At 43.1% G+C, this 26,796-nt stretch overlaps 1 protein-coding gene across 1 annotated transcript; it reads right to left on the reverse strand.

Moving 5' to 3' along the window:
- Positions 1-1,357: 1,357 nt before the first annotated feature.
- Positions 1,358-26,141, reverse strand: ruvbl1 (RuvB-like AAA ATPase 1). Its single transcript, XM_034166625.1, has 11 exons — positions 25,883-26,141; positions 10,474-10,560; positions 10,217-10,349; positions 7,522-7,673; positions 5,724-5,813; positions 5,087-5,236; positions 4,943-5,006; positions 4,639-4,837; positions 4,435-4,537; positions 4,274-4,365; positions 1,358-1,705 (listed from the first exon to the last, which is right to left on the reverse strand). Exons 1-11 carry the CDS (start codon positions 26,021-26,023, stop codon positions 1,546-1,548), a joined length of 1,371 nt encoding a protein of 456 aa, XP_034022516.1. The 5' UTR covers positions 26,024-26,141; the 3' UTR covers positions 1,358-1,545.
- Between the last annotated feature and the right edge of the window lie 655 nt (positions 26,142-26,796).

Below are 26,796 nucleotides of genomic sequence, written 5' to 3' on the forward strand. Positions count from 1 at the left end.
CGAATGGTTTCCAGCTGCCAGTCTCTTTCTGAAAAAATTCTGATGGAAAAAAGCCCAAATCATTCCGCCATTTCCTGACAATGAAATCCGCCGAGGGGGTGGACCACTCCACTCAAAACTGCTCACAGGTGAATGACGCAACCGACAGGCGTGGAAAAACTCACGCATGCGCACGAGGGTTCAAGCTTGTCTGACGCAATCACACGTGATTCAAATCCATATGGTTTTTGGAAAAAAAATAAGGTCGGATACTTTTGTAATAGACCTCGTATCTTACAGGAAAAATGATCACAACAGACTACACACATGCCAATCAGGAAATAGTAGGAGACAACCACCACTGCGTTTCTACAGCTGCTTCAGGATAAATAGGTCATATTGTACAAAATTTTTCCTTTTCTACTTTTTACTGTTGCATGTTTTGGGTTTTACATTAATCATTCATACCCAGAAACCCACCATTCTGACTCTGTAGAAATTCTCCTGTTATAAGCAGAATTAGGGTTGAAACAGCTCATTTTAAGGCATCTGTGGACATATGTAACAAAAGTCCATAGTTGGATATAGGGTGTGTGGAACAGCTTTTTTCAATTTAAATCAGCAGCACAGAAACAGGTTGTTATTATTATTTCATGATGCATCACCTCAGGGTCTAAGTAGTATTTTTTTTAAAGACACCTTTAGTTTATTGAAACGGTGGATAATATAATCCTTTTAGGTTTAGCATGCTTAGAGTTTGACTGAATTCCAGCCCATTTCAAACAGTAAATTTTTGTCTGAAGTCATTTTTGGTGGGTTCATATTTTTGCAAAGTTCACATGCATGTTTCTGCAGTATAACCTTTTCTTACAGGAATAATTGATCTTCTATAAACTGACAAGCTTATATTTATTTCTTTTCTAATTTAAGTGTACTGCAGTTTGTCTCATATCAGAATTCATGGTGTACGGCAATACTCTTTTCTGTCTGTTCAGTTTTTTTTTTTTTAAATAAAACTGTTACGACTACATAAAATTACATCTTTGACAAGGTTATCACACCACTACTAGTCATAAATTCAAAGATGAACTTTGTGTGCATTTTTCAGATATGATCCTTGACTTGGTCTGTTACTACAGAAAGCACTAATAGGACAAACTACATCACTACTTGTACTACCACCTGTGTCATGGACCTGACTTTTAAACACACTAAATATTTTGGATAGGGTGAAGGTCAAGACTTTGGGAGGGCCATTCCAAAAGCTCAACATGAGCCTGCTTTAACCATCCCACAACCATCTTGATGATACAAACCACTAAAAATCAGAGAAACTATTTTTCCCTTTGTTTTATTCAAAAGTCATTTTCATCAGCAAACAGAATGTAGGGGAAAACAAAACCCTTAAAATTTATTACAACAAAACAGTAAATCAGACACAGCCAGCAACACTAGGATGAGTCATGGTGGGGAAGTATGGGAAATAGGGATGGAGAAATAAAGTGAACCATGTAACAACTGGTAGATAACATACAGCCCTGTGAATCTTAAGTGAAGAATTCTGGTTCATTTCATAAACTTTTCATGCTGATCTTGGAGGATTTTGGCGGATGACTTGGCGTCGTAAAACAGCTCGTTTATTTCTTCTATCTGCTCCCTCTCCACACATTCTTTGCCCTGAACATGGCCTAGCAGGCGGCCCGGCGTCAGCAACTGTACAGCGTACCTGCACGGAAATGGAATTTACACTGAGTCTGCATAGATAGGAGAAATCTTCACAGGTCCTCTCTGTTCTGGAGACCAAATCCACAAGGTACCAGAACATGAAGACAAAAAAAAAAAAAAAAAAAAAAAAAAAAAAAAAAAAAAAAAATATAGCACTGCAGAGAAATCAAGATCACTGCTTGCATAAAATGATCTATTCACTGTGCACTTACTCCTAAGGAGATTCATGTGTATTTTTATATATTTCTTCCAGGGGTTCCATTAAACAAACACTACTGTGAGGCATTTGTGTAGGAAAAACTGTTGAAGGAAACAAGTTTATTGATTAAAGCCTCTCACACAGATCATCAGTTTTGTCAAATGTTGAAAACATATCACAAAGAAAACAATGGATTTAATTCATTTATCTAGGTTTTTTTCTCTGCCTCTTGCCTGCACCATCTCCAGCTAGAATCTGATATGAGCGAGTTCACAGAAAGAACTGAAAGAAAATAAGTGTGTGGTATTCTGGCAACATTTAGCTTTATCAATGGCTTCTTCATATATGATCACTTGTTCTTTGTCAACAACATTTGATACAGTTGAGTTAAATAAGGAATGTGCTATAATCAGTGATGTTGGGCCTCTTGCTGTTTTTTATTCCTCATTTCTTTTTAATTAGTGATGCATCATGGCTCATAATTCTAACTTTAATGTCTGCATGTCCAGTTCACAGGTGTTGTGTTTTGTTCAGCTCTGGGTACAGAAATTTGGACCTGCAAGAGCGTTAAAGCACATCAGAAAACTAAAACTAGACATCCTGCATTTCCTCTCTCACTGTGAAAAAACGACACCAGCATCAGCAGCCATGTTGCACTGTGGATATCATTTTGGACAAACAATCTAATTTATTTTCCCAAATAATATTGATCTCATACTTTGAAGCATCCTGAGTTGTTGCTGTGAACAGTTCTAAGCCTCTACTTGGGCTATTTCAAATTTTTTATTTTTTTAACTTTTTTGAAAAGCAGCTCTACATGTTTGTGTCTGTCATTGGGGCAAGTGGAAAAAGTTGAAAATTTAAAACTTTTTTGGCAAGTGCCGTCGCTGTGTGTAGCCGTCACACAAACAGTCAGAGGTAGTGGAATTTCCATCATCCTCTAATTGAGGACAACTAAAGATCCGTATATATTTACTGTTATTTATAATAAAGTTCATGTTTAAAATGTAAAGCCTCATTTGCATTTGTTTATCATAAGTGTTTATCATTATCATTGACATTTTTATATGCGCGTTTCACAATTAATACTCGTATCATTAAAGCTGTATCACTTGGGCTCAACTTCTCTGTTGTATTATCCTTGGCAATGGAAGTTTTGTGCATTTTATGCATTGTGGCTACATATAAGCGTGTACAATAGATGAATGTATCAGAACAGGGATGCAGCCCGAGCTGCAGAGCTTTTAAGCTTTAAGCAGCAGCGGTCTTCCTTCATACATTGCGCACAGCTTCCACAAGTTGAGTGGTTTCAAACTGTCGAACACCTGTCTAAATCATGCCTCGTCACAACTAATTATCTACTGTTATATAACGCCTAAATAGATCTTGTCATGTGATACGGATTATTTGTGCCATGTGCCATTGTGTTCCATTTACTGTGCAATTTTGGTGCTATACTTTTTGTACCACTGCATCCCATGACCACGGCACACTCACATTAGTGGCAACAGCGCTTAGCTTAAAAACAAACATGACGGGGTTTGTTTTGGTGACAGACGATGATTTAAATGAACTTATTGACAGTCCAGTACCTCGTAAGCCGTCTGGAGGCATTTGCAGTATTCACTGGGACATCTCCAGCTGAAATACAAGGGCTGTTGGATGAAGTGCGTGACAAATTTCTTTTGCTGGACTGAGGAAAGCGGACGGCAGTCTGTACACGAAGAAGTCAATGCACGGCATCAGCTATGGACTACATTGTTAGGATGGTTTTTGAACTGACTGTTTTTGCAAGTTGACCGAGAACAATTTTGGACTGGATTGCTATTTTAAAGTTCGTGTTGTATTGTTTGGAGCCTCTTGACCTCAGAGCACCAGTGACGCACACCAAAATGTAAGTGTCTTTTCTCTTGTTTAACTCATTGAGTGCCAGCCATTTTCAAAGTTCAGAACATCCCAGTGCCAGGATTTCTTCAGCATTTGAGTGTTTTTTCAAGACCCATAGAAAATTGAGTTCTATGTCCATGTCAACAAGAAACATACCACAAGAAAAGAAAGAGAAGAAATTGGCTCGATGACGCGTCTTTGGCGCGGGGCATTACTATCGGAAAAGACGCATTTTAGAGTCAATGGCATCGAGTGAGTTAAAGTAGGTGGTTCCACTCACTGGGGTTAATTTGTCACTTCAGCAGCAAGTTCTTTAGAACATCCTTGCCTCACTTCGGTGGGAGACTTTTGAGTAAAGAAGTGTTGGTAGTCAAGAGTCTTCTTGAACTCACTTGAACTTGTATTTTATGTACATGTACTGCACTTTTATTGCAATAAAAATAAAGAGAATAAAAAGTCTCCACTCTGTTCATGTGTCTTTACCTGAGGGTGGTCTTTGCACCAATTTCTGCCAGGTGCGTCAGAGCTTCTTCACTAATATTAATCCCCTCAGTCTGAGCCCGAATCTTGATGATCTACAAATGACACAGCTGTCAGTGATACAAACAGATCAGTTGTGCACAAGTTGCGACACTGAGACCCACCTGCTTCATCTCCTGAGGTGTGTACAACATTGTACGAATTATCATGACTCTGTCCAGCAGGTCTAATGGAACCCCGTGTGGAGAGCTAATGTCCTCTGTTCCTCTGGTGAGCAACAAAACAGTTGTTACAATGACAAATCTCTGTAGTGTTGAAGTTTAAAAGCCTCTCATATCTTCACACAGAAATTAACTTTAAAACGCCACCTGATTAAACAGTTTCCCCTATTAGAGGCAAATACGACAATGGGGGCGATGGTGCTCTCCAATGCTCGGTGGAGGTAGGTGAAGCATTCGATGTCCAACATGTGCACCTCATCCACAAACAGCACACCAGGGACAAGCTCAGCAACACCTTGGTCGATGTAGCGATTGACCACCTTGTTGATCTCAACACGCAGTTTGTCTAGCATCAAAAAGAGAGCAAAAGACCACGTGTAAACAGCAAAAACAAATGACGGAACAGGCTGGTGAGATTTGGGTCATGACAGTTTGAATTTTTTTTCTTTACCTGTGATCTCTGTCTTTTTTGGCTTCATCAGTTGTCCCATCATGGACAAAATGTCCTGTCCTCCCTAAGAAGAAATAACTTCTGCAAGTTGTCAACAACTACATTAAGCTGTGTTTGTTGTTACAGAACGACTGTGGTTTGTACCTGAGGTCTGGCATTTGCAACATCCAGGTCATGCAACGTGACGTCTTGGACAATCTCCTTTTTCTTGTGAACGTCACCTTTGGGAAGTGGCACATATTCCTCTGCCTCTAAGTCAAACTCCGTTGCAAAAGTGTCACATCGTCCCTGTCGCTGCAAACACAAAGGAAGAAAAGGGACTGATATTAATTTTAAGAGCTCACCTGTCACAAAACGGGAGCAACCGAATGAACAATAACAACCTGTAGCTGAACAAGCACATCTTACATTATTGTGGGTGACAGTGAAAGAAAAGAGCATATGTGAGGTGGGAGAACAGCAGGTGTATGACTGAACCACCGTGTCAGAGAGGAAGGTGTAGGGCTGAAGGACGAAAGCTCAAGACAGCGAGCCACGAGGAGGCTGTCAACAGCAACAAATGTAAAACACAGCTTTCCTCTCTCAGCTCTCCACCCACCTGCATTGATTAAAGGAAACTTCAACGTGGCCTGTCAACACAAATGAGGCAATGAATGAGAAGAATCCATAAAATAAAAGAGCTATAGGAATAAGAGAGCTTTATTCCAGACTACACGAGAGAAGCAAGAGAGCAGAGACGAAGCAATGCAACCTTGGGCTTTAACATATTTCATGGTCATACCTTGACCGCACCGCTGTTCGCTTCAATGTAGATGACGTCTCCAACTTCTACCCGCTCCTTCTGAAGACTCTCATAAATACTAGGATCGAGCTGAAGAGAAAAAAAAAAGTTTTCAGATAGAAAATATTTTAATTTTGGCAGAAATATTCCAAGAAAACTCAGTATGATTACTAAAGTCAAAGCAGAAAAAAAGCAAAGATTTCATTTCCCCACTTCTTTGAAGCAATGGTTGTGTGGCTGGTTCTAGAATCACACACGCACCAGGGGTTGAGTTGGCTTATCCTCTGACTAACACCAGCCTTCTTCACAAAGTGGTCAAAAACTGCATCAGTCACACCAAATGGTAAATGGACTGCATTTATATAGCGCTTTTTCATCTGCATCAGATGCTCAAAGTGCTTTTCAGTGCCTTACATTCACCCCAATGTCAGCAACGAGGGGATTAAGGACCTTGCCTAAGGGCCCTTAGTGATTTTCCAGTCAGGCTGGGATTTGAACCGTGGATCCTCTGGTCTAAAGTCCAAAGCTTAACCATGAGATGTTCACCTCCCCTAAATGACATATATTATGATTAGAGACCCTGCAAGGCTTATGACAAATGTGGGTGTGGAATTCATTATCTTAGTGGGGAAATTAGTGCAGAAAATCCACTATGGTGATAGTGCAGTTTATCTGCCAGGGAGGGAAATTCAACAAGTTGAGACTGTGGCCTGCTTCCGTAGACATGTCCATAAAAATCATAGCGGGATATGCTTTGCAAACTTAATATCCATTACTACATTGGATGATGTTGAAATTGAGGATGGCCCAGTGGTTGTTCCAGCAATATCAAAGGTTTCGTGTCTGCAACCTACAACGCGCATGGAATGTCTCAATCCTAAACCTACTTCGAGGCATCTTATATATGCTACTCTGGAACCACCCCTAAACCCAAACAGTTCAACTGTCAACCCCAAGGGGGTCCTTAGTCTGGGTCTCAAACATGAAATCACTATCCTCAAAATCATTGTTGATTAATGATCTAATTATTGATAATCACTGAGATATGATTGGGTTATGTGAAACCTGGCTTAAACCTACAGCTGTCCTGGCCTTAAATGAGGCCTGCCCACCAACATATATATTTCGTCACGTCCCTTGTGATGTAAAACAAGGCGGGGGTGATGCTCTTATTTATAAATCTAGGTTTAGCTTATTAGTAATTAGGTGTTCTTTGAGCATTCATCAACTTTCCCGTCGCAACTTTTTTGCTAGCAAAAATTAAGGATGGGGACGAGCCTATACTTGGATGTTAAGGTTGAGATGCATCGACCATTCGCAAGCCAAAAGTGTGGTGGGCAGAGGCCAGGCCAGCAAGCGTCGTAGAGCTACCTGACACGGCTGCTTTTGTCAGAACAGCTCATTGTAGCAGACACGCAAATCTCCATCCAATTTTCATTTAGACACAGGCAATATTAATCCAAGGTAGAAAAGGTTCCCTAGATGGATGTGCTGTGGTGCACTATAAGATATACCAATGAAGTAGACACTTTTTAAGCGTGCGCACACACACGTGTTGTGCTTTTTTATTATTACTTATTGATTTATGATATGAAGTGTATTATTTCTCATTTCTTCATGGTCTAGTTTTACAAAAACCAAACAAAAATCACAATATATTGTAATGGCAAACCACAATACTTCTAGTATTGCATGTCTCAGGTTTTGTGATACATAGTTAATCTGTACCCAAGTGTCATGATACGTACTGTATTGGGAGATAAATGTATTGTCCCAGCCCTAATTTTTAGCAGCTGACCTTGAGTTGTTTGGTGCCTTTGCCTGTCTTCAACCCGATGATGACGTGGCTGATGGTTTTTCCGTAGCCACCCATTGGATTCTCAGTCTCACAGGGGGTAAGCTCTGTCACCTCCCCTTCATACACCTCCTTTGTCTCTTTGATACGCAGCCCTGAGACACACACACACACACACACACACACACACACACACACACACACACACACACACACACACACACACACACACACACACACACACACACACACACACACACACACACACACACACACACACACACACACACACACACACACACACACACACACACACAGTGAGAATCTGCTCTGTATAATTCTGATCACCAGTGTCCTGAACAATGACTGTTCTCAGAGATGGAACACATATGCTGGATAAGGTCTGAGCATCATTCTACATTACACGATGACCATGTTGTGCAGCTCTCATTCAGCCTATGGCCCAGTGATGAGCAGCACACAGGTGGTTGTGATGAGGTTCAGAGAGTGTTGCTTTAAACAGGACTGTCTATCAAAGGGGCGATGAGAACATCAGAAAGCAAGCCCTGTTCTCCTGCAGATTTGAGGAAAGAGTGATGGTGCTGAAGACTACCTCTCTACCTGAACTCATTTCTGTGACAGCTGGTAGTCAGACAAAAACTTCCCCTGTAGAATCTTTATTTATTCTTAGCATCACTCTCATAAATACTCTAGAAATTTGTCTTTCAGCAGTGAAAGCAGGGCACCATCTTCCTGCTGAAGAACTCCAATGTGCAATCTCCTTTTTCCACTACAAGATCCACACTCTGTCACCGCAAACGAACACAGTAAAACTCGCCTAAACCGACATCGTATAAACTGGACACTCACACTCACTGGGCTAAAGCAAAAGTCCCGATATTTTTGTATGGTTCTCCATCTAGTAAACATGGTAGAAACCGGATTTTGTATAACGGCTTTTCGCTCACATCGGACATAACGTCCCATCCCATCCCAATGTATTTCCATTAAAAACCCCTCACATGCACCGGACAGAGCAGTGTGGACGTGCCCAGTCACATCAGAGGTACAAAATGAAGTTCAGCACTGACATTTGAGGAAAGTGGGCACTGTATTAACTTGATTAAAAACCCAGTCATTTATTTTTTCAAACCATGCTCAGACACAGCATCTAAATGAGGCAGGCCATAATTCAAGGCCAGCAATTATTAACAAAATGCTGCTTTCTGCCTGCACTGTAATATGGTGTTAAGTTTCACACAAATATCCCTGGGTGTGGTGAACCAAAAACAACCGCTATAGATCAGAGCCCTCTACGTGGCTGTGGATCCTCCCAGTAGCCTGACGTGCACCTGCTAAACGAGAGAGACCGCAAGGGCTGTGATTGGTCACTTTTACATTTTCACTCCTTCCTGTCCCATCATATTTTAAAGTTTTTGCAGTGTGCAAGCCGATTACATTTCGATCATGGAAACGTCCATGATTTTGGCAGAAAAGTCCACACATATGACCAACTTTACAACACGGAGTCTAAAAACTACAAAAGCACTCAAATGACCTGCAATTCATGGAAGGAAATTGCATGTACCAGTAACATTGGTTTGGAGGTTGATGATTGTATAAAGAAGTGGAGCTTGTTGTACATTAAGACACCCACCAACACAGCAGAGAACTTTAACAGGGTCAAGCACACGTCAACGTCATTGCATGGTCACAGAGTTACGGAGTTGTAGAAGCATAAATCGGGCTTTAAGATTTTGAGGTACCACTCCGCAGCAGACTTAGAAAAAAGAGTAACTTGACAAAATGCAATCCTTTTAATGCACTTAATGCCTGGTGCTTATTTAAGGCAGGCGTTAATTTTTTTCAAACAAAATTTTGACCTGGCCATTTCAAGGTCAGGCATTTAATCAAGGAAATACACAAGCCTAAATGGTGCTGGGGATTCCCCGTAGATCATTCTGCACCTCATGTATGTAACTTCATAATCAGTTACATATATGTAATGGATTTTGTCTGTTTTATACATATAGCGGATTTCAATTTTAACAGACAAAATTCGTTGGTCCACCTGAATCCATTATATTTGAGTTTACTGTGTGCATTTTAACACACCTGCATATGCATCCAGCCATGCAGACACGTTTGGTGTTTGATGCTTTTACAGTCAGTCACAGGGCGTAAAACATAGAACAGCTGACACGCATCCCTGACATGTACTTCCTTTGATACTTTTTTCTTTAGTATAAAGTATACAAATGACATAAAATCTGTTTGAATGAAACACAAACTGTTTTCCCTCAAATCAACATTTTCTTTCTCTCAGTGTTGTTTTCAAACCATCTGCTTACAGTTATTTCTAAGATTTACTTGTGTAAGTAAAATTCCCACATACTGGCAGGCTCCTTAACCACTGAGCTACCCGCACTACTCTAACAGGAGACACACCTCCCAACTCCAACCCCATGTCACTGGAGCTTTTTGCAGGATGGGAATTGTAGTCCAAACCCAACATCAAAGTAAGATTCTTGGAAAGTAGTGGAAAGCTGTTGAGCCCTTGAAGGAATTTCACTGGGTTCTTTGGCAGAAAATGACAAATTATAATTTGAATCACATATTTGCATTTCTTTTCCAGACAGAAGCGAACAGAAGAATATTTACCAATTGTTATTACGCATGTGTGTGTTGTAATGCTCACCAATAGCCCTCCTGAAATTCTCCATCAGTACTTCTGTTTTTTTGATCTCGGATGAATAGACCTCACTGCCCACCATGGGGCAGAACGGAACCTTGTTGCCCAGTTCCTGTGCCATAGCTAAAGCTAAGGCAGTCTGACAGAAGACGAGGAGAAAAATAAATTGAAGTCACATCTACAGCAACAACACTGATAAAACACCAGCTGATTCCACAGTTAAGATAACATATGACTGCTGGGTCATAAACAATGTGCATTACCTTTCCTGTACCAGGGGGCCCAGCCAGTAAAACTGCTCTCCCTGCCATCTTCTTTGAGCGAATCAGCTCAATTATGATGCCACATGCCTACATAGTGAAAAATAATATGTATCAAGCCAACATCAAATACAGTAACACCAGTACGGCTCCAATGTAAAGCTAATAGATGATAAGAAACTGGGTGCAATATAGGACTACTTATCGTTGAACAACTTTGAAACTTGCATAATAATAATAGTTTTCAATTTAAAACATCTGCTGGAATATTAGCAAACAAACACGAGCACCCGGCACAGTCAGAGACACTATGGTGGTGGTGTCTATTTTGTTTTATATGTCTAAATAGATCCTTGTCATTTGATTGATGATTTGTATGTCATGTGATTTTGATCATTCATCCCATTTGCCATGCAATTTTGGTTCTATACATTTTGTACCATTGCACCAACGTGTGTGCACTCACACTACTGGCGACAGCGCTGTTAAACACAAACATGTCTGGGTTTGTTTTGGTGACAGATGATTTGAAAAAGCTTATTGACGGTGCTCATTCTTGTAACACACACAGACACACACACACACACACACAACAAATCCAGTACACCATAAGCTGTCTGGAGGCATTTGTAGTTTTCGCTGAGACACCTCTAGCTTAAGTATCACTGTCGGATGAAGAGCTCGACAAATTTCTGTTGTGATTTTTCGCTGGACTGAAAGCACACGGCAGTCTGTAAACAAACAATTTTGGATTTGATTGTTTTTGAACTATCTGTTTTTGCAAGTTGCCTGAGAACAATTTTGGATTGGATTGATATTCATGTTGGACTGTTTGGAACCTCTTGGCCAGTGACACACGCCAAAATGTACGTCCCCTTTCTCTTGTTTATTAATTAATAAAATATCAAATGACAAGGATATAGTTTATGTATTATATAAAACAAATAATGTTTTTCATTCATTCAATGAAAAGAATATTTAATTTGGTGAATGAAACATTGCACTCAAACATTCATTCTTTGTATTGTGCTTTAGGAGCACCATCTATCCTGGGGATGTAAACATAATAAATTAACAAAAAATCAGCTTTAAATTTCGCAAAATTCAAAGTTCAAATTAGGTTTGGTACTATTATTTCATTATCATATTTTCATGACAGTATTTACTGAAATTAGATGAAAATCTTAAAAGTACAAATTTAATAAAACTTAACCACTCAAGACCCTGTCACACCTTGATGATTTATTCTGCGTATGCCGACGTATAAAAATACGCCAAATACACTGGTGTATGTCTAATAAGTTATGGGTAAGTCTTGTATAAGTTAACAGCACGTTGAGGCATGCTGGTATATGTCGTAGTATGGCGAGTTCATCGAAACATTTTGTGCATGCAGAATATTTTCGATACATGCTAGTGTATGGCTCATACCTTCCACATATGTGGACCATAAGTTGTAAGTAAGCCATAGATAAGTTATGCGATTGTTGACACACATTACTTAGAAGTTACTCATAAGTCAAAATACGTCCACTGACTGGCTCAACAACTGAAAGCTGCAGTCCTCATGCGAACAGTTCAGACTGTTTCAAATATTAAGGTTTATTAACAGACTGTGAGGTCTGTACAGGGAAATATCAGACCGACGTGTTGTCAGTACAGCCCAAGCGTCAGCGAGGTCCATGCGAAAAACACGGAGGCCTTTTTTGAAGCTGGGCAGTTTGAGAGAGCTCTCTTCCACAGTGTTCTTGCTGTGGTTGGTGGCAAATTTCTGATCAGCTCTCAGCTTCAAATTGTCTGTTCGTCGAGCACAGATTTTCTGAAAAATTAACTGAATTGTTGCTGAAAATGTGTGCTAAAAAGTTAGTTGCTTCACTGTCTCAGCGTGCAGCCAAGGAGAAGCCGAACAGAGATTCTGTCCCTGAAAGGGAAAAAGTCTCCATTAAAATCCTGCGCATGAGCGTTGCTGATGATATTTATTTTATAGTTGAAAGGCTTTCATGTTTCCCAAAAGTTCAAAGTTTGCGCAGCACTTAAACAGTGAGAGAGGAAGAAAAAGTGAGAAACAGAGGGAGAGAGAAAGAGAGAGCGAGCGAGAGACAGACAGAGAGGGAGAGACAGAGAGAGAAAGGGAGAGAGACAGGCAGAGAGAAAGAAAGGGAGAGAAACAGAGACAGCCAGGGAGAGAGAGTGCTGTCTTTTCTCTTTAAGTCTATAAAAATAAGGCTATAAAAGTCTATAAAAATAAAAGTACTTAATTCTTTCACCAAAACATCAAATCTCGGCTTTCATCTTAGATACACCTGCTGGCAAATTGTATCTCAACTTTCAGGCCTCCTTTTTGAAGAAAATCCTCATATAAAATCAACAGAGCTCTAGTATCGGATTGGAAAAGTATCTGTATCTGCAGATATCCTAATTCAGGTATCAGATTGGATCAGAAGTGAAAAATTGTGGATCGGTGCATCCTTAGTCGCTGCTGCCTCCAACGCCTCGTACACCTGTTGCTACAACTATTTGCGCACACCAGCGGCTGAAATACAGAGTGTGCCCTGTGAGAGCCCATTCTATCCCTCTCGTGGCAGGTGTTGGCCAAATTCCAGGTGACACACACAAACATCTAACACCACTCACTTGGCACCACTCGCCTCCCCTTGAGAGCACCCATTGCATCAGAATTTTGGCTCTCTGTTGGGACTGTTTACACAGAGACTGCTACCTGCTGCTTTGGACTTGAACTAAGTCTTTTTCAAGACTTTTTTACTTTACCTTTTTACTTTTTTTTTTACTTTTTTACTGTGCTCCAACGCCTAAGGAAGACCTCTAACGGTCGAAACATCGCGACGGAGCACTTTTATCAGCTAACTTTCATTAGCGTTGGCAAGCTAACTAGCTTGCTAACGCTTTCGTTTTAATTTTTTTATTTTTATTTTATTTTAGCACCGTTGTCGTGCGTTCGCTGTTGTCGTGCGTTGCCTGTGCTGCTTCATGGCCTGTTTGGTGCCTTGATTGGGGCACTCCTTTTGCTGAATCACCTCTGGATTATTTGCACATTATTCACTTTGTGTGTTTTTGGGAATCCGCTAGCTTAGTGCAGCTACTAGCTCTTAGCCGATTTAGCATGGCGGCTTCTCCTGTCTCTCCCGTACTTTTCTGCTCTGGGTGTGAAATGTTGTTATTCCTCGGCCTCCTTTAGCAGCAACGGTACTTGTAATAAGTGCAGCTTATTCGTAGCTTTGGAGGCCAGGCTGGGTGAATTGGAGGCTCGGCTCCGCACCGTGGAAAATTCTACAGCTAGCCAGGCCCCTGTAGTCGGTGCGGACCAAGGTAGCTTAGCCGCCGTTAGTTCCCCCCTGGCAGATCCCGTGCAGTCGGGAAAGCAGGCTGACTGGGTGACTGTGAGGAGGAAGCGTAGCCCTAAACAGAAGCCCTGTGTACACCGTCAACCCGTTCACATCTCTAACCGTTTTTCCCCACTCGACGATACACTCGCCGAGGATCAAACTCTGGTTATTGGCGACTTTGTTTTGAGAAATGTGAAGTTAGCGACACCAGCAACCATTGTCAATTGTCTTCCGGGGGCCAGAGCAGGCGACATCGAAGGACATTTGAAATTGCTGGCTAAGGCTAAGCGTAAATTTGGTAAGATTGTAATTCACGTCGGCAGTAATGACACTCGGTTACGCCAATCGGAGGTCACTAAAATTAACATTAAATCGGTATGTAACTTTGCAAAAACAATGTCGGACTCTGTTGTTTTCTCTGGGCCCCTCCCCAATCAGACCGGGAGTGACATGTTTAGCCGCATGTTCTCCTTGAATTGCTGGCTGTGAGTGGTGTCCAAAAAATGAGGTGGGCTTCATTGATAATTGGCAAAGCTTCTGGGGAAAACCTGGTCTTGTTAGGAGAGACGGCATCCATCCCACTTTAGAGGGAGCAGCTCTCATTTCTAGAAATCTGGCCAATTTTTTTTGGATCCTCCAAACTGTGACTGTCTAGCGTTGGGACCAGGAGGCAGAGCTGTGGTCTTATACACCTCTCTGCAGCTTCTCTCCCCCTGCCATCCCCTCATTACCCCATCCCCGTAGAGACGGTGCCTGCTCCCAGACCACCAATAACCAGCAAAAATCTATTTAAGCATAAAAATTCAAAAAGAAAAAATAATATAGCACCTTCAATTGCACCACAGACTAAAACAGTTAAATGTGGTCTATTAAACATTAGGTCTCTCTCTTCTAAGTCCCTGTTGGTAAATGATATAATAATTGATCAACGTATTGATTTATTCTGCCTAACAGAAACCTGGTTACAGCAGGATGAATATGTTAGTTTAAATGAGTCAACACCCCCGAGTCACACTAACTGTCAGAATGCTCGTAGCACGGGCCGGGGTGGAGGATTAGCAGCAATCTTCCATTCCAGCCTATTAATTAATCAAAAACCTAGACAGAGCTTTAATTCATTTGAAAGCTTGTCTCTTAGTCTTGTCCATCCAAATTGGAAGTCCCAAAAACCAGTTTTATTTGTTATTATCTATCGTCCACCTGGTCGTTACTGTGAGTTTCTCTGTGAATTTTCAGACCTTTTGTCTGACTTAGTGCTTAGCTCAGATAAGATAATTATAGTGGGCGATTTTAACATCCACACAGATGCTGAGAATGACAGCCTCAACACTGCATTTAATCTATTATTAGACTCTATCGGCTTTGCTCAAAAAGTAAATGAGTCCACCCACCACTGTAATCATATTTTAGATCTTGTTCTGACTTATGGTATGGAAATAGAAGACTTAACAGTATTCCCTGAAAACTCCCTTCTGTCTGATCATTTTTTAATAACATTTACATTTACCCTGTTGGACTACCCTGCAGTGGGGAATAAGTTTCATTACACTAGAAGTCTTTCAGAAAGCGCTGTAACTAGGTTTAAGGATATGATTCCTTCTTTATGTTCTCTAATGTCATATACCAACACAGAGCAGAGTAGCTACCTAAACTCTGTAAGGGAGTTAGAGTATCTCGTCAATAGTTTTACATCCTCATTGAAGACAACTTTGGATGCTGTAGCTCCTCTGAAAAAGAGAGCTTTAAATCAGAAGTGTCTGACTCCGTGGTATAACTCACAAACTCGTAGCTTAAAGCAGATAACCCGTAAGTTGGAGAGGAAATGGCGTCTCACTAATTTAGAAGATCTTCACTTAGCCTGGAAAAAGAGTTTGTTGCTCTATAAAAAAGCCCTCCGTAAAGCTAGGACATCTTTCTACTCATCACTAATTGAAGAAAATAAGAACAACCCAGGTTTCTTTTCAGCACTGTAGCCAGGCTGACAAAGAGTCAGAGCTCTATTGAGCTGAGTATTCCATTAACTTTAACTAGTAATGACTTCATGACTTTCTTTGCTAACAAAATTTTGACTATTAGAGAAAAAATTACTCATAACCATCCCAAAGATGTATCGTTACCTTTGGCTGCTTTCAGTGATGCCGGTATTTGGTTAGACTCTTTCTCTCCGATTGTTCTGTCTGAGTTATTTTCATTAGTTACTTCATCCAAACCATCAACATGTTTATTAGACCCCATTCCTGCCAGGCTGCTCAAGGAAGTCCTACCATTATTTAATGCTTCAATTTTAAATATGATCAATCTATCTTTGTTAGTTGGTTATGTACCACAGGCCTTTAAGGTGGCAGTAATTAAACCATTACTTAAAAAGCCATCACTTGACCCAGCTATCTTAGCTAATTATAGGCCAATCTCCAACCTTCCTTTTCTCTCAAAGATTCTTGAGAGGGTAGTTGTAAAACAGCTAACTGATCACCTGCAGAGGAATGGTCTATTTGAAGAGTTTCAGTCAGGTTTTAGAATTCATCATAGTACAGAAACAGCATTAGTGAAGGTTACAAATGATCTTCTTATGGCTTCGGACAGTGGACTTATCTCTGTGCTTGTTCTGTTGGACCTCAGTGCTGCTTTTGATACTGTTGACCATAAAATTTTATTACAGAGATTAGAGCATGTCATAGGTATTAAGGGCACTGCGCTGTGGTGGTTTGAATCATATTTGTCTAATAGATTACAGTTTGTTCATGTAAATGGGGAATCTTCTTCACAGACTAAAGTTAATTATGGAGTTCCACAAGGTTCTGTGCTAGGACCAATTTTATTCACTTTATACATGCTTCCCTTAGGCAGTATTATTAGACGGTATTGCTTAAATTTTCATTGTTACGCAGATGATACCCAGCTTTATCTATCCATGAAGCCAGAGGATACACACCAATTAGCTAAACTGCAGGATTGTCTTACAGACATAAAGACATGGATGACCTCTAATTTCCTGCTTTTAAACTCAGATAAAACTGAAGTTATTGTACTTGGCCCCACAAATCTTAGAAGCATGGTGTCTAACCAGACCGTTACTCTGGATGGCATTTCCCTGATCTCTAGTAATACTGTGAGAAATCTTGGAGTCATTTTTGATCAGGATATGTCATTCAAAGCACATATTAAACAAATATGTAGGACTGCCTTTTTGCATTTACGCAATATCTCTAAAATCAGAAAGGTCTTGTCTCAGAGTGATGCTGAAAACTAATTCATGCATTTATTTACTCTAGGCTGGACTATTGTAATTCATTATTATCAGGTTGTCCTAAAAGTTCCCTAAAAAGCCTTCAGTTGGTTCAGAATGCTGCAGCTAGAGTACTGACGGGGACTAGCAGGAGAGAGCATATCTCACCCGTGTTGGCCTCTCTTCATTGGCTTCCTGTTAATTCTAGAATAGAATTTAAAATTCTTCTTCTTACTTATAAGGTTTTGAATAATCAGGTCCCATCTTATCTTAGGGACCTCGTAGTACCATATTACCCCATTAGAGCGCTTCGCTCTCAGACTGCGGGCTTACTTGTGGTTCCTAGGGTTTGTAAGAGTAGAATGGGAGGCAGAGCCTTCAGCTTTCAGGCTCCTCTCCTGTGGAACCAGGTCCCAATTCAAATCAGGGAGACAGATACCCTCTCTACTTTTAAGATTAAGCTTAAAACTTTCCTTTTCGCTAAGGCTTATAGTTAGGGCTGGATCGGGTGACCCTGGACCATCCCTTGGTTATGTTGCTTTAGACATAGACTGTGGGGGGGTTCCCATGATGCACTGTTTCTTTCTCTTTTTGCTCCGTATGCATCACTCTGCATTTAATCATTAGTGATCGATCTCTGCCCCCCTTCTCGGCATGTCTTTTTCCTGGTTCTTTCCCTCAGCCCCAACCAGTCTCAGCAGAAGACTGCCCCTCCCTGAGCCTGGTTCTGCTGGAGGTTTCTTTCTGTTAAAAGGGAGTTTTTCCTTCCCACTGTGGCCAAGTGCTTGCTCATAGGGGGTCGTTTTGACCGTTGGGGTTTTTCATAATTATTGTATGGCCTTGCCTTACAATATGGAGCGCCTTGGGACAACTGTTTGTTGTGATTTGGCGCTATATAAGAAAAAAGTTGAAGTTGATTGATTGACTTAGAAAATGTGTGGCCATTCACGCCGTTATCACAAAAACAGTCAGCAGATGATCACTTTCCAGCTGGATGTGAAATTTGTCTAAGTACCCCCAAGACTGTGAAATTGCCAAGTACACATGTGGCATGCCAGAGTGTCGGCTCTCTCCACAACATGTGCATGTGTTTCACACGCGCTCCCAACACATGGCGTGCATGTGGCTCACGAGGAGCCTCTCATCTTATCACAGAGTGACACCTTGGTCTGTGCGCTGAATGGACAGGGGGCGTGGCTGTTGACATCTGTGGTCCTGGACATCACAGTTGGAGAACATGTACCATGTTTTGATGGACACGCGTGTGTGTGCTTGCTGTCATCATGTGGAAAAACATAAATCGCTTTTGCAACGGGCTGGAAAGCGTGCATATTGACAGACTGCCCCAGGTGATACGGACAGTCAGATCATAACACGCAGTGGGCAATCTGAATGTCACGTCATCCAAGTTAACTCTGTTTCACATGACGCGGTGTCTGTCCTGCGGTGTGCCGTTCGCAAGACACGCATCTGGCCCGATATGCGCAGGCCGGCTGGACACGCCGGGTTCAGCAGATGTGAACATGAAGAGCGCCCTGCTTCTCATTTATGTCATTTCAGGTACAGTCTGTGACTATGGGTCATCTACAGAGGAACAGACGGATCATACTTGTATTGTTTGCTTGATAAGAGGAATCCAATAAAATGCTGTGTTTTTTATGGTGTGTGTGGTTTTATTTAATTTGTTTTTTAAAAATACGTCCATCTCCTTGTTGATTTCAGGTATCTTCGCACACCTTTTACAGGCCAGCGATGGAAGCGCAGTGGTTACGTTTCTGGCTGGCAATCAGAACTTTTGTAAATTGCAGGTTTTAATCCTGTGGGTGGCATGCATTTTTTTGTTTCTTTTTTTTTTCCCCACAGCAGCTGCTCGCATGGTGTTTCCGCTGTGACGGTTTCGTGCACAACAGTCATTTACACAAAACCGTTGCAGTGGGATCGTTTACGCCTGCCCATCGGCTCGATGTTTTTGTGGTTTGCTCATACGAGCTGTTCCGCCGTGATTCTCTCTGATTTGTACTTATTTGTACAATGTGTGAAGGTGCCCTAAACAATGGCTAGTGGGGATGTAGATGGCGATGATCCAGTGAGTTCACGGGCAATCATGATGATGACACATTCTCTCAAGTTAAGAGGGTTACGTAGAGGAGGTGTAGCACCTGTGATGGACTTCTGCCGTGCCCCGATGTTGTCTTGATGTCCATACTTAACAAGGTATGTTTATATTGTGCCCTGAACCGGAAGTCTGCTGAAACTGACCTCTCGCTTGAGTCACGGACCGCGACATGATTTCAGATTCACAACTAACAGCAAATGTAAAAGCTAAAATATCATGGTCTAATTAAGTTAATTATAAATGGAATAGGACTGTGGTTCTATTTTGTGGGTTTTCTTCTCTTAACTGGGGCGGTGATTAAAAGGGACGGCTGGAGGCTAGAGGTGAAATTATTGGACCAAGAATGTTTTCATTAATCAGGAACGAAAGTCGGAGGTTTGAAGACGATCACATACCGTCTTAGTTCCGACCAGAAGTGATGACAACAAGCAATCCTGCAGCGTTATTCCCATGACCTGCAGGGCAGCGTCCGGTGTACCGGGAAGACGGGTGGAGACAGAAGGGCACCGCCAGGAGCATGCGGATTAATTTGACTCAACACGGGAAATCTCACCCGGCCCGGAAAGGATGAACAGACTGATCGCTCTTTTGCTCCCACCGGCTCAGGTGGGCATTTATTCTCACTGTTCTTAGTTGGTGGAACGATTTGTCTGGTTAATTCCAATAACGAAAAGAGACTCTGGCATGCTATAGTTACGCACTCCTGTGTGGTTGGCTTTGGCTTCTTAGAGGGACAAGTGGAGCTCAGCCACACGAAATTGAGCAAAAACATGGGTAATTGTGACAGTAGTGAAGAAAGCAGACATGCAAACTCCAGCAACAAACTGATGCTTGGGTCCAGTGACTGTTGACCCAAAAGTGCTATAGGCTCTCCTATGCATGCACACTTGTAACTGTAATGGCCCAGTCACACGGCACTTAACTAAGGGCAACGAAGCCCTGACGAAACAAGAAATCTGGACTTTCGTTGGCATCGTTTAACCTTTGCGCAGCTTCGTTCCTGCAGCTGGCCCTTCATCAGGATTTTTAAACTGTTGAAAATTTTGACTACATTGATTACTCCCCCTCTAGCTGCCACCTTATTGTGGTGGGGGAGTTTGCGTACCCGGATGATCCTAGGAGCTATGTTGTCAGGGGCTTTGTGCTCTCTGTAGGGTCTCCCAAGGCAAACAGGTCCTAGGTGACGGGTCAGACTAAGGGCAGTTCAGAACCTCCATGACCAGTAAGAGATCAAGGACCGAGCCATCGCCCGGTATGGCGGAGCCGGGGTCCCACCCTGGAGCCAGGCCTGGGGTTGGGGCTCACGCGCGAGCGCTTGGTGGTCGGGCCTTAGCCCATGGTGAATGAGAGGGTCGCGTCCCTACGCCTTCGTCGGTCGGGGACAGGTCTCTCACCGTTGTCTCGGCCTACGGGCCGAGCAGCAGTGCAGAGTACCCGACCTTCCTGGAGTCCCTGGGAGGGGTACTAGATAGCGCTCTGACTGGGGACTCCATTGTTCTCCTGGGGGATTTCAATGCCCACGTGGGCGGCGACAGTGAGACCTGGAGGGGGGTGATCGGGAAGCACGGCCTCCCTGATCTGAACCCGAGTGGTGTTCAGTTGTTGGACTTCTGTGCTAGTCACAGTTTGTCCATCATGAACACCATGTTCGAGCACAGGGGTGTCCATAAGTGCACGTGGCACCAGGACACCCTGAGCCGGAGGTCGATGATCGACTTTGTAGTCATATCATCTGACCTTCAGCCACATGTCTCGGACACTCGAGTGAAGAGAGGGGCAGAGCTGTCGACTGATCACCACCTGGTGGTGAGTTGGATCCGCTGGGAGGGTAGGAAGCCGGTCAGACCTGGCAGGCCCAAACGTATCGTGAGGGTCTGCTGGGAATGACTGGCGGAACCATCTGTCAGCAGGGTCTTCAACTCCCACCTCCGGGAGAGCTTCTCCCAGATCCCGGGGGAGGTTGGAGACATGGAGTCCGAATGGACCACGTTCTCCACCTCCATTGTTGATGCGGCTGCTCATAGCTGTGGTCGCAAGGTCTCTGGTGCCTGTCGCAGCGGCAATCCCCGAACCCGGTGGTGGACACTGGAAGTAAGGGATGCCGTCAAGCTGAAGAAGGAGTCCTACTTATCTTTGTTGGTAGGTGGGACCCCAGAGGCAGCTGACAGGTACCGGCAGGCCAAGCGTGCTGCAGCCCGTGCAGTCGCAGAGGCAAAAACTCGGTTCTGGGAGGAGTTCGGGGAGGCTATGGAGGAGGACTATCGGTCGGCCTCGAAGAGATTCTGGCAAACCATCCAACGCCTCAGGAGGCGGAAGCAGCTCTCCACCAGCACTGTTTACGGTGCGGGTGGGGAGCTGTTGACCCTGACTGGGGATGTTGTCGGGCGGTGGAAGGAGTACTTCGAGGATCTCCTCAATCCCATCGGCACGTCTTCTGAAGAGGAAGCAGGGACTGGGGACTTAGAGGCGGACTCATCCATTACCCAGGCTGAAGTCACCAAGGTGGTTAGAAAGCTCCTCGGTGGCAAGGCTCCTGGTGTGGATGAAATCCGTCCTGAGTACCTTAAGGCTCTGGATGTTGTGGGGCTGTCTTGGCTGACACGCCTCTGCAACATCGCGTGGCGATCGGGGACAGTGCCTCTGGATTGGCAGACCGGGGTGGTGGTCCCTCTGTTGTGCTCGAGGGTTCATGGGAGTTTGCCCAACCAGTCCACATGTGTTTTGTGGCTCTGGAGAAGGCGTTCGACCGTGTCCCTCGGGGCACCCTGTGGGGAGTGCTCCGGGAGTACGGGGTCCTTCGCTAAGGGCTATCCGGTCCCTGTACGACCGCAGCAGGAGCTTGGTTCACATTGCCGGTAGTAAGTCAAACCTGTTTCCAGTGCACGTTGGCCTCTGCCAGGGCTGCCCTTTGTCACCGGTTCTGTTCATTATTTTTATGGACAGAATTTCTAGGCGCAGCCAGGGTGTAGAGGGGGTCTGGTTTGGGAACCACAGAATCTCGTCTCTGCTGTTTGCGGACGATGTGGTTCTGTTGGCTTCGTCAAATCAGGACCTTCAGCATGCACTGGGGCAGTTTGCAGCCGAGTGTGAAGCGTCCGGGATGATAATCAGCACCTCCAAATCCGAGGCCAGGGTTCTCGACCGGAAAAAGGTGCTTTGCCCTCTTCAGGTCGGTGGAGTGTCTTTGCCTCAAGTGGAGGAGTTTAAGTATCTCGGGGTCTTGTTCACGAGTGAGGGACGGATGGAGCGTGAGATCGATAGACAGATCGGTGCAGCATCTGCAGTGATGCGGTCGCTGTATCGGACCGTCGTGGTGAAGAGAGAGCTGAGTAGGGGGGCAGAGCTCTCGATTTACCGATCGATCTACGTTCCAATCCTCACCTATGGTCATGAGATTTGGCTCATGACCGAAAGAACAAGATCGCGAGTACAAGCGGCCGAGATGAGTTTCCTCCGCAGGGTGGCTGGGCGCTCTCTTAGAGATAGGGTGAGGAGCTCGGAGTCGAGCCGCTGCTCCTCCACGTCGAAAGGAGTCAGTTGAGGTGGCTCGGGCATCTTTTCCGAATGCCCCCTGGACGCCTCACTGGAGAGGTGTTCCGGGCACGTCCCACTGGGAGGAGGTGCCGGGGAAGACCCAGGACACGCTGGAGGGACTACATCTCTCGGCTGGCTTGGGAACGCCTTGGGGTTCCTCTGGAGGAGCTGGGGGAGGTGTGTGTGGATCGGGAGGTCTGGGCGGCTTTGCTTGAGCTGCTGCCCCCGCGACCCAAGTCCGTTTAAAGCGGAAGAAAATGGATGGATGGATGGATGGATGAAAATTTTGAACAAAGGGCAACGAAAACCTCAATTTGTCTGTGTTTTGTTTTTGCTGTCGTTCTTGACGTTTTGTTAATCGTTTGTTTAGTTATTGTAACGTTATTGTTTAATTTGACTTCGTTGGAGCAGCTGAGTGTTTTCACACAGTGCAGAAGCCGGTTTGTGAGCTCTGAGGCTGCTGCTTCATGTACCATTGGAAATTACAGGGCAAACTCAGCCTGCTTGCTTGGATTTTTTTTTTTAATCTCTGTGGGGGGCAGCTTCAGTGGGCTCAGGCACCTTACATAGGCCAGAATTAATCTTTTGTGTGGATATAATTAATTATTTTGCCACAAGTAACTGTTGAATTTGAAACAATACAAAAGTTGTAATTTCCGACGGTACTTGAATGCAGCATTAGCAGCAGGAGCTGCTGCTGCGTGCGCTTATTATTTTTTATTAAATATAACAATATGAGTGTAGAAATGACAATCCAGCCCTTCTGTACATGTGGCAACGGGTAGATGAATCAAAATGATTACATAAAGAGCTGTTCTGGAAGACAGAATTCATGTTGTGGATCAGTGATCAGCTGGTGGAATAACCGCACGCGAGTTAATGCGCGCGTTCACACGCACTGATTAATTTACTGCACTGATATATTCAATCATCTTTACACTTATATTTATTCTCCCTTTTGACAGTTTTCTGTTATAAATCAATATATATGGCGTAAAACATAATACAGTGATACAGCAGTGACCACGGCGCACTTTTTTTCTTTTTTTTTTTAAATTGGAGCAAGATGGAGCGCGCAGCGTGTCGTCAGACAGTGTGGATTCTGATGATGATGGAGATGATCCCTCTTTTGTTCTGGACGAGGAACCAGAACAGGTGGTCCACTGACGTGCACACAGATCTCCACAGCTTCTGTTTGTAGTTTCTCCAGGACTCAGGCGTAATGAGCTCCGTCCCAGCGCCGAGTCCTGGAACTCAGAGATGCAGACACACACTGCTCCAACTGTCGCTCCAGGCACATTTCGTTAAACAGGGCTGTGAAACGAAAATTGTGAAATCCGAGGAAAATTTATAGAATATTTGGAAAATCATGGTAAAATATCAATAACATACCTTATAGTAAAAAGTCGCATATTCTTGTGTAAATTCATGCAGCCTAAATCCATTCAAAGCCACAGTCTTTTTTACAATGAAAGAAAGTCTAGATTAGTGGAAAAAGTCACATAATCTTGTCTAAAATCCTGTTTGAACAGCAGAATGTTTATTTTCCAGGGAGAGAAAAATTCTTACCGTGGTTCCTGATATCACAGTTCACTTTTCCCGTTTCTTTTATCTTTCAGGTGTGTTGATGAAGCCAGCGACAATTCCATGGATTCTTGTCCTTATAAGACTTTTTCAAACAAACAGTCTTTCGTGCCATCTTCTCTCTGTGCGACGTCGCTCCGTGACACACACATGCTGCACAATTCTTCTTTTAAAAACTTGAAAGCTCTAAAAGTTTGCGATGTCCACATGCTACATTTAGCTTAAGCGCCACACAGGAGCCACACAGCGTCACCGCAGCAACCAACCAGTCCTGCTTTATGACAACTGTCGTAACAGCTACACTTTGAGTGGCATTTTTCCTCCGTGAAACTCCGCGGATCCGAGGAAACTGATTTGTATCTGTAACACAGTGTCCACGGACTTATAAAACTTACACGACGTCGTAAAAAAAGAGAACGCTTTAAAAACTCTGTGATGTTCGCGATTAAAGAGTACATCACTACCCCCCCCCCCCCCCATGATGAAATCTGCGGAATCCGGCGGATCCGCAGAGTTTTCACAGCCCTGGTTAAAACGTCGAGATCGTGAGCTTCGGTTTTGTTAAGTTCCTCTTTCATCCCTTTTGCGCTCTTGCGTCGCAGGCGGTTTGGTGATAAAGCTTTTTCGTCCACCTTTTCTCAACGAATTGTGACTTTTTTTTTTTTTTACTTTTTCCCTTCATTCAGGAATCGTCGTGTGCCGTGTGACGGGGTCATGAGGCCGGGTTCACACGGCAGGATAATTAGGCCGATATCGGACCCGATCTTCCCCTTCCGACAATCTTAAGGACGCCCCGACAATCGTGATGACGCTAAAGATAATCTTATCAGATATTCCTGCCGTGTGTGGTATGTTAAGAGCGCTCTGATCTGCTCGGAAGGGCGTCAGGAGTGCTCCGATCGCAAATCGGGGATATTCAACATGTTGGATTTCTTTGGCCCAATATCGCAGCATGTTGTATCCTCTGACCAAAACAAGCTCACAGCCTGCTGAATGTAATGTGCAGCCAATCAGAAAGCGATGTGACGGACGTACGGAGCAGAAAATAAAATAAAAACAGCTGTTCTGTATGACCACACACTGTATGACCAAACCTCTCAGATCTATGATTTTTTTTTTTATCTTCACGTGTGTGGTCTCTCAGGTTTTGGAAACCTAAAGATAATTTTAAAATCCTGTCGTGTGAACCAGGCTTAAGATGGCTTATTGACTGCGGCCTCCCCAAGGTGTACGGGTGTACCAAACCTCTGACACAATGATCGTAGGTTTGGGCTCCAGCCCACCCTAGTGACCCTTGACTGAAATAAACAGATTAAAAAAATGGATGGATGGATTTTATCCTGCTTTTTGCCTTATTTATGTTGTTTTGAGTTTGACCTTATTTTAGATTCATATAAATTAATTTTAAAGTTGTATGCTTGATATCTATGCCACTTACCTCTGCCGACCAACGTGTACATAAACAAGAATGTAAAACATAGACCCGAGACAGCAGCACCACAGGGCTAACGGAAATAGCTAGCTGCTCCAAGTGCAGACTGCACAAACTGACTCAAAGTCCTAGACGCAAGTAATACAAGAAAAGACGAAATGTAATGTTAACATTACCTCTCTCGCTGCCTCCTGTCCGACTAAACCACACGATGTTTGCTTAGCGTTCCCGGCTTCGTCCAACCCCAGTCCTTTGACGTGACTGTGGCAAGCGATCCGCTGGGTTTTCGTGGTACTTTTTACCTCCTCAATCTTCATTGTCGTGTTTCGTAGATTAATCAACGTAGTTGAAAGCCTGCAAGGCAGGAATGCAAAAAAAAAATGTTTCGTATAACTCTTTTTAGGGTCTCCTGCCACAATCTTCACTGAAAGACAAAACATAGAAGACCGTTGTCGCTATGTTTCCATGTGGGTTACCAGGGAGAGATACCGGTAGTGATGTTTCCAAATGCCTCCTATCTTGGCTACTAGTAAAGCGATTGGCTCTTGTTTGCTAATATTATTCATTCATTGGTTAAAACATATGCCAGTCATACACAATGACCTATAGGATCGTGAACCGCCAAAGTATGCGACGTGTCTATCCGGGGTCACTGGTTGACAAGTGCTTTGAATGAACTGAATCAATTGTTCCAGAAAACGATTCACTGTTTTGTACCGTTTGAAACACCCCAGAACGGTGACATCTAGTGGTCAAATGTATGCAGCTTTAACAAGGAAAAAAAAAAAACTGTTAGTGCAAAACTTCACAAATTGTTTTCATTCAGCAAGTCTGTCATGTTCTCAAATAATTAGTCATAATGTTATGTGTTATATGCATTGTTTGACAACACTTTGGTTTTCTTAAATATTCTGTGCTAAATGAAAAATGTTTATCTGATTCAAACTTGTGCACAGAATAAACTGTTCTAATGGGTACATGTGAACGGGTGGGAGAAAGTTTAATATTAAAATTATTTTCGAATTAAAAAAATAAATAAAATAAAATAATAAAATAAAATCAAACGCAAAGACGATTTACAGTCATTATA

Source organism: Thalassophryne amazonica, chromosome 3 (genome assembly GCF_902500255.1).
Source record: "Thalassophryne amazonica chromosome 3, fThaAma1.1, whole genome shotgun sequence".
Lineage (NCBI taxonomy): Eukaryota > Metazoa > Chordata > Actinopteri > Batrachoidiformes > Batrachoididae > Thalassophryne > Thalassophryne amazonica.

What these genes read in the sequence shown, in the direction of transcription:
- ruvbl1 (XM_034166625.1), bottom strand. Translation starts at nt 26,023, where the DNA reads ATGAAGATTGAGGAGGTAAAAAGTACCACGAAAACCCAGCGGATCGCT. An exon ending in AAGGCACCAAACAACTCAAG is followed by an intron (nt 5,814 to 7,521) that starts GTCAGCTGCTAA and finishes TTTTCTCTTCAG; the next exon opens with CTCGATCCTAGTATTTATGA. An exon ending in CACCTCAGGAGATGAAGCAG is followed by an intron (nt 4,366 to 4,434) that starts GTGGGTCTCAGT and finishes TGTCATTTGTAG; the next exon opens with ATCATCAAGATTCGGGCTCA.